This window comes from Aethalodelphis obliquidens, unplaced genomic scaffold (assembly GCF_003676395.1).
Source record: "Aethalodelphis obliquidens isolate GAN/ISIS:26980383/991018 unplaced genomic scaffold, ASM367639v1 scaffold7, whole genome shotgun sequence".
NCBI lineage: Eukaryota > Metazoa > Chordata > Mammalia > Artiodactyla > Delphinidae > Aethalodelphis > Aethalodelphis obliquidens.
In genome coordinates, this window is record NW_020837951.1 from 2,976,058 (window position 1) to 2,988,943 (window position 12,886).

The 12,886-nt window shown below is 59.1% G+C and overlaps 1 protein-coding gene across 3 annotated transcripts in view; it reads left to right on the top strand.

The window, feature by feature from the left end:
• Window positions 1-12,886, top strand: part of COL5A1 (collagen type V alpha 1 chain) — a 154,090-nt gene that overhangs the window by 45,202 nt on the left and 96,002 nt on the right. For all 3 annotated transcript variants that reach the window (XM_027104392.1, XM_027104393.1, XM_027104394.1), the window contains exons 3-4: window positions 899-1,112; window positions 2,044-2,206. In XM_027104392.1, the coding sequence (XP_026960193.1) occupies window positions 899-1,112; window positions 2,044-2,206 (377 nt within the window). The remainder of the gene's footprint in view (window positions 1-898; window positions 1,113-2,043; window positions 2,207-12,886) is intronic.

A 12,886-nucleotide genomic window follows, 5' to 3' on the forward strand; every position in this document is an offset into this window, starting at 1 on the left:
GGGCTCGCTTCTTCGGCCTGGTTCTGAGAAGCACACTGACTTGGGTTGAGCCTTCCTGGCTGTGCCTCGATAGCCCAGCTCCCTTGTCAGCCCCGGGCCCTCGCTCTCGGGGGAATTGCAAATTGCACACAGAGAGAACCAAGATGGATGGAAGGACGGGGCTGCGATTTCCTCTCCCGTCCGTGAGGCAGGGCGTGGAGGGCGTGCGTGTGGAGGATTCTGGAGCAGCCTTGTGCCCTCGGCAGGGCCAGCGTGGGTCTGGCTTTTAATGGCCTCAAATTGTTTCCGGCCTGTGTCGTAAGGAACCCTCCCTCCCGCCAACATACCAGGGTTTGGGTTTCCCTTTTAAATTTGAAGTCTTCTGATTTATTTTACTTTTTCTCTGATTTGCATGTCAACCAGAAAATGTCAAGAAGTGCAATTCTCGTCATGATTCCCTGCCTCTTGCCTTCCTTCCCCTCTTCCCTCTCTCCTCCCTCCCTCCAGAGGGCGCAAAATGAGACACACTCTGCCAGGCACAGCTCTAGGCACTGCGGAGGGTAAAAGACGCGTCTGAAACAGCGCCTGCCCAGAGGAAGCTCACATTCTAGAAAGTTCTAAGAAGGATTTATACATAGATATATTGAGGTGTGGGAACTGAAAAAGATAGCAGTGAAGGCTCACAGTTGGAAGGACCAATCAGGTTTGCATTTGGACTGAGCCTCGGAGGGGGTAGGTTTGACCATGTGGTGTTAGGGGAAGGCTGCAGGAACAGTTTGATCAAGGGGCAGATGTGCAGCAAATGCACCACCATATCCAGCAAATGTTGCCCGGTCCCTGAGCTGGTTTGTTTGCAGAGAGCTGTGGCTGGGCACGGTTGGGGGCTTCCCGACTGCCTTGTCTCTGTCCTCTGTTCCAGCATCTGCATTTCCCGAGGACTTCTCCATTCTAACCACTGTGAAAGCCAAGAAGGGCAGCCAGGCCTTCCTGGTCTCCATCTACAATGAGCAGGGCATCCAGCAGATCGGCCTGGAGATGGGCCGCTCTCCGGTCTTCCTCTATGAGGACCACACAGGGAAACCGGGGCCGGAGGACTACCCCCTCTTCAGAGGCATCAACCTGTCAGATGGCAAGTAAGTGGCACCACTCAGCAACCCACTCCTTCTCCTGCTGGAGGGTCGGGGCCCCCGGCCGAACCGGGGACCTTATAGCAGAATGTGCTTTATATAGCAGGACGGTGCCGGCACGCCCGCAGGTCAGAGAGAGCACCGGGCTTGGAGTCCTGGGAGCTGGGTCTTGGTCTGGGCGCATCCTCTGTGGCTCTGGGGAGGCCTTCTTCTCCCTGGGCCTCCGCGTCCCCTTTGTAAAATGCACTGAGCTGTATCAAATGCTAGCCTCTTAGTGTCCGAAGGGACGCGGGAGACTGTGTAGTTATACCCAGCTTCTTCCAGAAAGGATTTAAGGCATCCTCAAGGATACAGACACAGATGTGAGAGTGAATGATTTTTAAAAAAAAAGAAAAAGGAGTCAGGTCTTTCCAGAATTCTCTGTTGGATGCATCCCTAAACCCCGGTAGTTTGAAATTAATTGGCTGACACGTCTGAGGCCACGTGCTGTGATCCTTGAAGACCTCAGGCCGTGATTTCTGCATTTCTAATTGAGAGTTTCACGTAGATCCCTCAGTCCCACCGTTTCCTGTCAGACTCGGTTTCTCCGGCAGCCTGCATGTGCTGTTGGGGGTTGAGATGGTACACAGGGAAGTACTGTCAGGTCTCCCCGCCCTTGACCCACTGACCAGCCCACTCCAGGGTTCAGGGCTGTGCTCCGGGCTGCACAGCTGGTCTCATCCCGGAGACGAGAGACCTGAGTTTTGAGTCCAGTGGGTCTCACGTGGCACGCGGTGTGGACCTGTGCCCACGGCTGTCTGCCCACAGAGGCTCGGCTCTGAACTGCTCAGCCCCGTGACACTGCAGGAGAGAGATGTCCTCCTGCGTCCCCAGGGACTTGCGGTTACTTCGTGACACCGGCCCCCCTTCACCTGCCTGGCTGTCTGTTTCTTTGCAGGTGGCACAGAATTGCTCTTAGCATCCACAGGAAGAATGTCACCTTGATCCTGGACTGTAAGAAGAAGGTGACGACATCCCTGGACCGCAGCAATCACCCCGTGATAGACGTTAACGGCATCATCGTGTTTGGCACCCGAATTCTGGATGAGGAGGTGTTTGAGGTAAGCAGGGGGCCTGGGGCCAGCCAAGCCGACGCCGTGTTGCCTGGATCTTGGCGCTCTGCTGGGGGCGGCTGGGGAGGGAACACCTACTGATTGTCCTGCTTCTGTTAACGGCAGGAGTGATGTCTGCCGGTGGAGACGGGCGGGCGTTCGAACGGGCCCTCGGGCTTTGCGCCGGTGGGGAGGATGAGGTTTGGGTCTCACCTCTCTCGGGGGTCCTACTGGGGCCACGTACGTAACTATGAGAGGTTCGGGGGCGGGGGAGCTGGCCTCGGTGCAGGCCCGCGGGGCTGGACTCTCCACTGTCTCGTTTGCTGATTCCGGGCCTTGGGCAGGTTGCTCTGACGTTTCTGAGCCTCAGTCTCTCCATCTGTAAAATGGGATCACGCATGCAGCTCCTTCACAGAACGTGGCAAGAATTACGTGGGGCTGAATGCTGTAAAGCACCACGACCTCCTCATAGCAAGCGCTTGACGTGTGTCAGCCTTGATAGCAACCCCGCGTCGGGGCAGGTGGAAAGGTGAACAGAGCCCAGTTGGTCAGATGTGGCTGAGCAAGGAAACATCAGAACAGCCACGTCTCCGTGGAGGTGGGGGTTGGGGGATGGGCGAACCAGTGTGTGAAGGTGGGTCCGTGGATCCTGCCGAAGTTGGCAGCCCCTCAGCCCAGCAGGAGTCCAGGACGGCCGCAGCCTGTGGGCAGCAGGGTGGGCTGGGCGCCTGGATTCTGCAGGCACTGCCGAATTTTGCGAGTTATGGCGATACCCTCTCCGAGCACGACTCCGACCACAGTTGCCCAGAGACCCGGGATGAACTGCAGGCGGCTGGGCGGCTTTCAGGTCCTCCCGGGGAGCTGCTGTCAAAGGCTTGGGGGTTGCCCCGACTGGGATTAAGTTTTTGCCGGCGTAGACCTCTTGCTGGTGGGAGGGTCCAGGTGAAGCAGGTGGCTTTGGTGAGCTTCAGGACTTACTTGTAAAACGTGGGTACTGGTAGCGTTGCCTCGAGAGGTGCCGGGGGCTCACCTGGGCTCATCCGAGAAGCGCCCGGGAGCCTGGGTCGCCGCCGCCCCCCTTGCTCGAGGTCTGAATGCGGAGGTGGGTCCGTGTGCTGAGGCTGGGGTTTGAACTCATGTACCGCATGGTAGCTTTTCCGCGCTGTTGCCACATCTTCCCGATTTCTAGTGCCTTTTGTGCGCCGATGGTGTGTCTTTTATCCTATCGACTCAAGAAGAAGCTTTATCTGTCTTTTAAAAAGATAAGGATCCTAAACGGAATCCTGCTTCCTTGATTTTCTGAGCCAGTTTTCCCATGAGCACACGTCTGCTAAGACTCCGGTGCTGTAGGGAAAGCACTAGGGACGTCAGGGCTGGGTTCAAGCCCCAGCTGCACTGTCTACATGCTGTGAGATCCTGGGTGACTGCCTCGCCTCTCTGAAGTGCTTGTGTGGGGGAGGTGTGTTTAAGGACCACCGAGGCATACGCGTGGCCCACGGCCAGCGTTCCGTAGCTGTTACCCACGTTTATGATTAGAGAAGGAAAACAATTTATAATTACCAAAAAGAAATGGAAGAGAAGAAGAAGTATCGTATATTAACCATATACGTGGAATCTAGAAAAACGGTACAGATGAACCGGTTTGCAGGGCAGAAACAGAGACACAGATGTAGAGAACAGACATATGGACACCAAGGGGGGAGCGTGGGGTGGGGGGTGGCGGGATGAATTGGGAGATTGGGATTGACATGTATACACTAATGTGTATAAAATAGATAACTAACAAGAACCTGCTGTATAAAAATAAATAAATAAGATAAAATCCAAATCAAAAATTAAAAAAAAGAAACGGATCTCAAATCGGATAACTCTGGTTTCCTCCTCTGTTTAGCCTCCCAGCAAGCTGGGTAGGTCTTGCTGTGCGGCTGAGAGCATGCAGGCTCTCATTCCATTTTGATGGAATCCGTAGCTCAAAAATACGTACGGCGTTCTGGGGAGCCCTTCTTCCTGGTCGTGGCTTTCGATTTGAGGGAGCGTGTCCGCCAGGCACCAGAGATTCTTGTTGACCACAAGCCGTTCGCATTCTGAAGGAGGTGATTCCGTAGCCTTGGACTTCCCCGGCTGTTGGATGTGTCCACGTCGGAAAATGTGACCTGTCTTTCCTAATGAAGAGCAGCGAGCTAGAGGTGGTGATGCCCTCGGGGGCCCCAGAGCATCATTTTTTGCTGTTTTATTCAGAGAGCAAGGATAAAGTTGGGTGGGTTGGCCTCGTATCCCCAGCCCCACTTCGTCTCGCGGCGAGTGAAACAGAATTTTTATAAATAAAAGTGATTTAACTCGTGGCTTTCCAGAAGACTCCAGATAACGACACTTGGCATTTGTCACCGCTTTGGTTTCTGGAGAAGTGTCTTTAAAAGGAGGGGCCAGCACCATTGAAACCGATTCCCCGGCAGCCGCGTTCTTCCCCGGGAAGGATAACTTCCCCTCATTAAAAGCCAATTTGCGCCGAAGCTCTTGGAGGCTCTGGGGGAGCCGGAAGGATTCTGGGTACTTTGGTGGAGGGCCAAGTCGTTGCTGGCACACGCTGGGTTTTGTGATGTGTGCTGTTTCCAAACTGGGGTTTGCTGAACTCTAGAGAGTCTGTTGGGACCACTGGGGTTTTTCCTGGGGTGTGCGCGGGCCAGGGAGGAAGTGGAGTGCGTAGCAAGGGCCCCCAGGCTCTCATGCTCTTCCTCTCCGGCTGATGGCCTGGAGCCCACACTGAACCTGTCCGAACCCAACGTCCTCATCTGTAAAATGGGCGTGACGGGGCCAGTGCTAGGGGTCGTGGGGTGGCCCGAGGGAATCTCTGTAAGATGCCTGCACCTGTGAGGACCATCGCGAACCACACCGACCAGACCCCTGGCAGTCAGAGCGGGCGGCCCACCGTCAGCATCCCCCTGCATTTACCTGTCAACCGTGGCGGCGGCTGTGACCAAGGTCCGCTCCCTCTGTGGTGGCACAGGGTCACGAGCTGTCCCTTATCTCACCATGCGAGTTAGGTGCTGGACCTCCGCCTTAGAGATGAGGGCCCTGAGCTGTGCAGGGGGTGGAGCCGCCTGGGCTCACGGGGGCCCCCCATTCCTGTGCCCAGAAACCCAAAGGGGAAGGGACTGGCTGTGGGTCGTGCTGCCCTGGCCAGGGTGCATGCTCCCGGCCAGGGCCCCCAGGCGGGGACTGTCCCTCAGGGCGCCGTGGTGTGCTGTGGAAGGGGCTCGAGCTGGCTCCCTGGTCACGGCTTTGCCGCCCACCTCGCTGACCGGGCCAAGCCCCCGTCCTTGCCCGCCTGCTTCCAGGTGGAGCGTGTGCACTACAGGGCTGCCTGAGGACCTGCCTGCGGGGGGCGTCCGCAGTGATGTTCCTGGGGAGCTGTGTGTCCTGTGTCCTGTCCCTTCTCCTGGGGTGTACCCGTGCCCTGGGACCAGTGAGCAGCTGGGGGTCCCGGGGCTTCGTCCCACCCCCCAAGGGCCCGCCGTCGGGGGAAGTGGAGGGTATTCTTCGGACCCCTGTGAAGTGGGGTCCTGCGGGCCTCCCTGTGCAGGAGAAAGTGTTGTTTTCACCCCGGGCTTAGGACAAGCTTTGTGTTTTCGGAAACAGACAAGACTGCCAGGAGAGCGAGTGTGTCTGGCAGGAGGGGGAAGTGGCTATATTTCTTCAGTGGCAAACCTGGGTGGGAAGCCAGGCAGGGCCACCAACAGGGCCCTGTGACAACACGCCGCCTGTGTGCTCTGCCCTCCCCGCACCAGAGACGTTGAGTAACCTACCGAAGGTCACCCAGCAAAACTGCAGCGCAGCGGGGTTGGTCTGTTGTTGCTGAGAGCCGATGGCCTGTCCTGATGTCGTGGCGGGTGTGACAGTCACGGCAGCCCCTGCATCTCTCTATCCACCTGACCAAGGAAACCAGGCGCATCCCTGGTGGTCCCGACGTACCGGTGGGTGCCTGGCCTTGCTCCAGGCTGCTCGGTTCCCATCGTCCTGCACAGGCCCCGGGGACACCGGAGTCCCCTGGCCTGTGGGGTCTGAAGCCCTGGACCCTTCCAGGAAGAGCCAGCACGAGCTGCTAGCAGGGGCGGTGGCTGCCAGAGCTATATCCTCCCCTGCGTGACTGGTGCACGGCACCCTCCCCCGGGCCAGGCTCTCAAACGTGGGACTGAACTGGTGGGCCCCGCACCCGCCCTGGGCTCACCTGCGGTCCTGGAGCCGGCCGGTGTTCCAGATGGAGGGGTCCGGAGGGTGGGACTGGGGGGCAAGCCAGAGCATCTGCTCTGGGTTCTGCAGGGGAAGGGCCCTCCTCTTGGGTCCTCGAATGGAGGGGATCACGGAAGAGGAGACCTGCCCTGGGGGACGGGGAGCCGGTGAGTTCTGGGCCAGGAGCCAAGTCTGCTTTTAAGCTGTTGAATGTTTCAAGGGGCAGCAAGACCAAGCAAACTGCAAACTGCAGCTTTTCTCCGCGGGATCCCCGGGTGCTGGCAGGGAGAGAACGGCATTGCGTTCAAGTCACGGTCCTGCCGTCTGTCTGCTCTCCTCGGCCGTTTGGAGAGACCCAGTGGTTTACTTAATCCCTGATTCCCTTTTTCCAGGGGCCTGTCTTTTCCACGGACATGGTCTTCCTTGGAATTTAGCTTTCCCGGGGCGGGAACGGGGCCACGGCGGGGGAGGCGCTTTCCCAGCGATCCACGGAGCCGGCCCAGGATGCCTGTCGAGCACAGACTCACCCTCCTTGATGTGAGGGGTGCTGGCGTCAGGGTCTCAAAGGAGAGGGAGCAGTGAGTTGGTGTCAGAGGCCAAGGCTGTGACCTGTGACCCTTGACTCTGGGCACATCCCGTCCCTGATCACTTGCCCAGAGCCCCCTGGGGTGCAGGACACTGGCTGGTCTAGAGGTCACAGAGCAGACAGGCGTGCACCTGGGCGACGGGTGTGGTGATGGGCGAGCTGCAGGGCTGGGTAGCACGAGGCGTCCTGTGTCCTGTCCCACCCGGGGACGCCGCTGGAGAAAGCACTCGTCCTGCCGGTGGCGATGAGCCTGATGCTGGCTGTGTCGGAGCGTTGACCCTCATTTGCACTTTGCTCCCTTTCTGTCTGCCTTCCCGCGGCTTTGTCAGTTTGACCCCAACGTCTCTCTGGAGAGGGGCTGCAGACACTTCCAGAGTGCGCTTTTCCCTTCCTTGGAAGGTGGTGCATTTGCAGGGCCAGTGGGGCCACTCTGGGTTCACATTCGTGTCCATTCAGACACAGGTGGGTACGATGGGGATATGGCCAGAGGGCATCTGCGGGCAGTGAGCGGCTCTGCGGGCTTGTCTGGGGGTGTCTCTGCGCTTCCATCCCCACTGGTTGACAGTTCACAGGCCAGGTGCCCCTCCCTGGGTCCACGGGTGTTTTTCCAGTTGGTGTTGCTGGGTAGACCGGTGCTGGGCATAGGAGGAGCTGGGCTCTGGAGCCAGACCGGGTGGGAAGCGCGGCTCCATCTGGAAAACGGGCCAGTGCGTTCGAGATTGATGCTGAGGTCGGCCTGCTGCGCACACAGCCCCCCATGTTCTCAGAGATCAAGATTCAGAGCGAACCATCAAAGACCCCTAATGAATGCTCTGCCCTGGCACGCAGAGCCGCCGTGGAGGGCCCAGTGTCTGCACGGCAGCTCTCACAGTCGAGGCCGTGCACTCGGACCTTAGTCGGTGGTGTGGAAGCTCCCAGGGCTAAGTCTTGGGTCCAAGTCCCTGAGGGGGCAGCTCAGACCCAGCCTTTGCTACCGCAGACCGCACGTCCTGGGCAGGGCCTGGCTGAGGACCGTGTCCACCCCGGTCCCGGCCCTCTCCTTCGCGTCCATCTGTGCATCGCCCGGGATCACTGTCCTGGTGCGTCAGGCCACGTGAGGCGGCAGCCCTGCGCCCAGGGAGGCAGACCCCAGGGAAGCAGAGGGGCGTGAGTGAGTCAAGGTCAGAGGCCCCTCTGCTTCAGCTCTGCCCACTTCACAGGGACCTTCCCCGACTCCTGGCAAGAACAGAGGTGTTGCAGTCTCCATGTGTTTCCTGGGACCCCAGAAACACACGTCTCCACTTCGGTCTCTTGAAAAGACAGGAGTTTATTACTTCCTGGTTCTGGAAGCTGGAACTCTGCAGCCTGAAATGGGTGAGGCAGAGCTCCCAGCAGGGGCTCCAGGGGAGGGTCCTTCCCCCCTCTTCCGGCTTGGAGGGCAGTGGGCGTGGCCAGGCCCAGCAGCAGGTGGAGTAATCTGGAGCGGTGCTGCCTCGGGTGGCCTGGCAGGGCAGGGAGGTGCTCCTGGGGAAGCACAAGCCCAGGTGTCCCTGGCTGTGGCCGCATCACTCCTGTCCCTGCTCTGTGCTCACCTGGCCTCTCCTCTCCTCCCTGCGTCTCTGTTCTGTCTGCCTCTTGCAAGGACACAAGTCATTGGGTTCGGGGTCTGTCTTAATCCAGGCTGATTCTCTTCTTGAGACCCGTCACTTACCTACACCTGTGAAGACCCTGTTTCCGAGTAAGGCCACATTCCCAGGTTCCAGGGGTGAGGATTTGGCCCTGGGGTGGGGGTCCGTGGGGAGGGACTGCTCCCCAGTAATGCCTGCGGGGCACGTGTGGGGAATTAAAAGCGGGCCTCTGGGCATGCATATTTGCTTGTTTTCAAATCGAGGTTTGTCTCGGGCTGCTGAGTTGTGTCTGCGCAAGGAGGCTGGGGGGTAAGCTCTTGCCGGCTGGAGGGGCTAGGGGGCCAGCCCTGTGCACGGCTCCCGGCTTGAATGGGCGGCTGACTGACCAGTGAAGGCAGTGGGCAGGGAGTTTGAAGTGCGTTTTTGTCTCCAGTTCGGGTGCAGGAGAGGCTGGGCTGTGGGCAAGCCGGGGCCAGGACTCCTCCTGGGGCAGGTGGCTGGCAGCCTGTGGGCTGGGGAGGGTGTGACCCCTTAGCAGAGGCTGGTGGGAGCAGGGTGACAGTGAAGGAATCGCATGATCTCACGTTCAGGTCTCCGCCAAGGGCTTTCGCCTGGAATTGCTCCTCGGGTGGGCAGTGATTTTCAGGGGCTGGGGTGCTCTCCTGGGTCGTGCCGGGTGTTCGTGATCTGCGTTGAGCCCAGCAGTGGGTGGGGGACCTCTCTACCTGGGCCCGGCAAGGAGGGTTCCAGAGAGACCCCAGAGCATCAGGCAGGCCCTGCTTGGCCCACGTGCTTCGGGACCTGGCTCCTTCTGCTGCCTGGCCCGAGAGGGCTGCAGGTTTGTTCCATGGAAACTGTGAGCAACAGGCCCACGTCCCAACCCGACAGGCTGACGCGGTGCTGGAGGCCGGCCCTGTGGCATCACGCAGCTTACAGTGGACTCTCTGATCTGTGGGTCCCCAGGGAGGGTGGTGCCCGGTGACCCGCAGGCCGCAGCGGCTCTAGAGGAGGACGCTGGGGACGGACCGGGTCGTGCCGGACGAGGGTCAGGCGTTGCTGCCGAAGCTTGTGGGTGCTGAGTCCCGCGGTCTCGCCGGCAGTGGCAGTGGGTGGGATGGGGAGGTGAGGGGAGTGGCCGAGGGGAGCCCACCCACTCGAGCCAGGGAGCTGCCGTTGTGGACGGCTGCAGGGTGAGGGGGTCCTGCTGGTGCGTGGCCTCCTTCTTTACCGCAGCCAGCCGCTGAGGGCAGCCCCGGCCTCACTTACCGTCCGCAGGGCCTTGGGCAATCCCGGGACTCAGCCCGCTCACCCTGAAGGTGGGACTGCCGTGCTTGCGGTGACGATGGACGGCCACAGTGCCTGACCAAGTCCTCAGCCCGCCAGCCAGCACTGGGCGTCCCGCTGCTGTCGGTGATGCTGGTGGAGGGCCCCTGGCGGGCGGGGGGGACACAGGCGTCGCGTGAATTCTCGGGGAGGGAGTTTTCTTCTCAAGATGGTTCTCGTGATAACATGGGTTGTCGTTGCTGTCGTTAGCGTGCTGTGCTATAGGCGGGGGTGGATTCCGGGATGGGAGGGGGGCCTGACGGTCTGCAGGCTCAGCTGCTGGGAGAGCAGGGGGGATTCGATCCTCACCTGCAAACCTTGGGTGTGGGCCATAGCTGGGCGGCTCTGGGGGTGCAGTGAGACCCTCCTGAGGGGCAGAGGGGAAGGCGCAGAGGGGCTGGCCCCCAGCGCCGTGCCTCCAGGCCTGGAACCCTTGTGACCCCTTCCACCGCCTCCGGGAAAAGAGCCTCCGAGATGGGGGTCAGCGCACGAGGTTGCTGGGTGGCCCCTTCTCGAGGGTGCTCTGGGGTTGGAGGCGGCCGGTGGCGGGGGGACCCGATAACAGTTGTGTAGAGCATTCGTCAGAGGTCTTTGATGGTCTTGATCTCCGAGGACATGGAAAATCCATCTCAGCTCGTTTCTGACTCTGCCGCCGTGGATTTTCCTGGAAGCTCTCAGCTCCAGGAAGCTCAGGTGTGTGTGCGGGCTGTGCTCTTTGGTCTCCTTCACCTGATGAGTCTTCTCAGAGCCCAGGGGATGTGCATTGTGTTGGCTCCGTAGCACCCGTGGGGAACCTGGAGCCCAGAGACGTAAAGCCACCTGCGCAAGGTCACACAGCAGGGAAGTGCAGGGCTGGATTTGGGGCCCAGGTCTGGAGCATTCCCTGGGTCAGATGGGGGCTGCTGGGTCCCCAGTGTCAGACTTCTGTCCCTGTCCCTTTGGGGGTTTCACCCTCGAGCCTGATGGAGCCCCTGTTTGCTCACTCCCCTCTCGGGGGTGACCCTCCAGCCGGCCCCTGGTTCTCAGTCCTTCCTGAGCTCCAAGGACTATGCGTGTCTCCACTCAAAGTGAGCCCCCTCCCCCCCAGGCCTGGCCCTGCTCACTTTCAACCCGTAATCGCCGTTTTCTCTAGTCTGAGCTGCATTTTCCAGGCCCCTCCAGGCGATGTCTATCCAGCTGCGGCCGGTCCAGAGTCTGTCCACAAGCAGGTCTTTCCAAAAGGTCCAGGGAGTGACCAGGCGGCAGCCGGTACTTGAGGGCACTGCAGTGACTCTTGACCCTCGTGGAGGCCTGGAATTCTACAAATTGATTAATATAAATAATTCTACAAGTTAATTTCCCTGAGCACACACCACTTTCTCCAGAGCCCAGCCCCACTGCTTGCAGTTAATGCTCCCGGGAGGCTGTGTTTGAGGCTACTTCTCAGGGATTGGGTCGTGAGATTGTCCCCATGAGTCAGCCACACTGTGTCACCCCATCCTTCCCACGTCCAGCAGTGTGTGTTTGCAGTCGAGGTTGCCGGGTCTGGGGCAGAGCCTGGGACCTTGGCCGGCGTTGTGCCGCATGGCCTCAGTGCTTGAAGTGGGGCTGGATTACGGCACAGAGTCTGCTCAGAACGGGGGTGCTGGCCTGGAGCGTGTGGGGCAGCCTGGGCCTCTAAAATCAACTCCCCCACCACTCCCCTGCCTGCCCTGCAGGGAAGTGTGTGTTCTGCATGCAGTGTGAGTCCTTCTCATGGCTGTGGACCTGCAGAAACACCTGCGTGGGGTCTGTCACAAACAATGTCAAGTTTCTCTCGTTGGTTGACAGAATAAGATGCCGCAGAAAGGTCTTTCAGGTTGGGACCGTGTTCTAGAACCAAGGAAGTGAAATTCAGTGAAGGTGACTGTGAATTTCTGCACTTGGGTTCAAAACAAGCAGCTGGCAGGTGGGGGATGGGGAGATGCGGGTGTAGGACACTCCCGTGGAGGAGGTGCAGGGGTCTGTGCGTGGCAAGCCGATTAGTGACCATGGGTGTGATGCGTTCGGAACAGAGGGTGGGATGATCGAGGGGCTGGACGTGCGCAGCGGAGGCTGAACTAAGACCTGAGGTCTGCGCCTAGAGTGGGGCGGCAGGATGGAGACGGCGCTGGTGCCTGAGGTAGAGCGTCTCGTCCAGGGGTGTGGGGTGAGGCAGTGGCCAAGTGAGGACCACGGAACAGGGCGTTCACACGTATGAACCTGCAGCATCCACCTCCTCCACCAGGGCCCAGCTCTGAGGCCACTGCCTCAGGATGCCTTCCTTGACCTTGCCAGGCAGAGGAGGTCACCTGGGCGCCTCCTGAGGAATCAGTGAGAGCTTGAGACTTGCAGTCAAGGGCACTGATTTATTTGTCTTGGTGTCAATAAGCTTATCATAGGGGTGCTAAAAATGCTGGTTGAAAGGGTGAAAGAATGAATAATCAGAGCTGACTGCCTTCAGAGGGAGAGGGTAGTGAGCCTTTGTCAGGGATCCAGGACTGATGGTGATGGTGGTGATGGCGGTCATGGTGGTCGTGGTGGAGGTGGTGGTGTTGGTGGTGATGGTAATGATGATGGTGATGTTGTTGGTGATGATGACGGCAATGGTAGTGGTGCTGAAGGTAGTGATGTTAACGATGGGGATGGGAGTGGGAATGGTAATGGTGGTTATGGTGGTGGTGGTGATGATAATGTTGGTGATGTTGGTGTTGGTGATGGTGATGGTGGTCAGTGGTGGTCCTCGTGGTGATGGTGATGATAACAGTAATGATGGTGATGATGGTGGTGGTGATGGTAGTGATGTTGATGATGGGGATGGGAGTGATGGTGGTAATAGTGGTGATGGTGGTGATGATGATGGTGGTGATGGTGGTGATGGTGGTGGTGATGATGGTGATGATAATAGTGATGGTGATGCTGGTGGTGATGGTGGTGGTCATGATGATG